Source organism: Brassica oleracea, chromosome C2, assembly GCF_000695525.1.
Source record: "Brassica oleracea var. oleracea cultivar TO1000 chromosome C2, BOL, whole genome shotgun sequence".
NCBI classification, from domain to species: Eukaryota; Viridiplantae; Streptophyta; class Magnoliopsida; order Brassicales; family Brassicaceae; genus Brassica; species Brassica oleracea.
Window position 1 is genome coordinate 47860553 of NC_027749.1, and position 1172 is coordinate 47861724.

A 1172-nucleotide genomic window follows, 5' to 3' on the forward strand; every position below is an offset into this window, starting at 1 on the left:
CTGCCTCTACCGTTCCGTCCTCTTCCTCTACCACGGGAATTCTCATAGCCCCTCTGACTATGCTCTTCATTGTTCGAAAACATCAGTTTCCCTTGGTCTTCTTTCTGAGTTTCTTCTCCTACACGCTCCTCGTACGCCTTAAGCCTTCCAACTATGTCTTCAAACCCCGTCGAGTTGAGATCTAGGACTTGCTCAAGTGATGCTACGATCTGGATATACTTGTGTCTCAGAAGACCCTTCAAGAACTAGATATACTTGTGTCTTGGAATAACCTTCAAGAACTTCTTGACCATCTTGGATTCTTCTATGTTTTCTCCCAACGAGGTTGCTTTGGATGATAGGCCCGATATCTTCCCCGCGAAGTCATCAACCGTATCTCCATCATCCATCTTCAACGTATCAAACTCCGTCATCAACGTCTGAAGTCTCGCCTCCCTTACACGATCAGCTCCTAGGTGTCGCGACTTGATGGCATTTCGCGAAGTCATAGACCGTATCTCCATCATCCATCTTCAACCTATCAAACTCCGTCATCAACGTCTGAAGTCTCGCCTCCCTTACACGATCAGCTCCTAGGTGTCGCGACTTGATGGCATTCCAGATCTCTTTTGATGCGGTTTGTTCTCCCACCTGGAGAATCAAAGTCTCTGGAACAGATTGAAACAAAAGAGCTATCGCAACATCGTTCTTCTTTTGATCATCTGAACCGGGTTCGATTGTGTCCCACACTTCATGAACACGTAATAGAACCTTCATCCTCATCGACCAAACTGTGTAGTTTGTCGGTGACAACATCGGACATTGGATGGATGTAGATCCAAAGTCCTTCGTGCGTGGAGCCCTAGTCACGTCCGCCATCTTGCCGTCGCAATCTCTTGTTCACAAGCACCGGGATCTTAAGCTACAACTTAAGCTTAGATCGAATCTCCAACCTGAGGCTCTGATACCAATTCAGATCTCTTAGAAACACAAAGAGTTATAAGAACAACTTATCTTATTAGCTTTAGAAACTACTCAAAACTAAAGCTCTCAATATGTTTCTCTCAGATGACTTGGATTGACACGGGATTTTGCTTCCAATATCTGCTTCCTAAACAAGCTAAACCTAAACTCTATATCTGCTTCCAATATAGAGTTGGACACGGGATTTCACAATCCCAACAATTGGTATC

The 1172-nt window shown here is 44.7% G+C and overlaps 1 protein-coding gene across 1 annotated transcript; it reads right to left on the reverse strand.

Moving 5' to 3' along the window:
- Positions 1–444: 444 nt before the first annotated feature.
- On the reverse strand, positions 445–858 carry LOC106324452. The gene has a single exon (XM_013762416.1). The coding sequence runs from the start codon at positions 856–858 to the stop codon at positions 445–447; it is 414 nt and encodes a 137-aa protein (XP_013617870.1).
- Positions 859–1172: the final 314 nt, after the last annotated feature.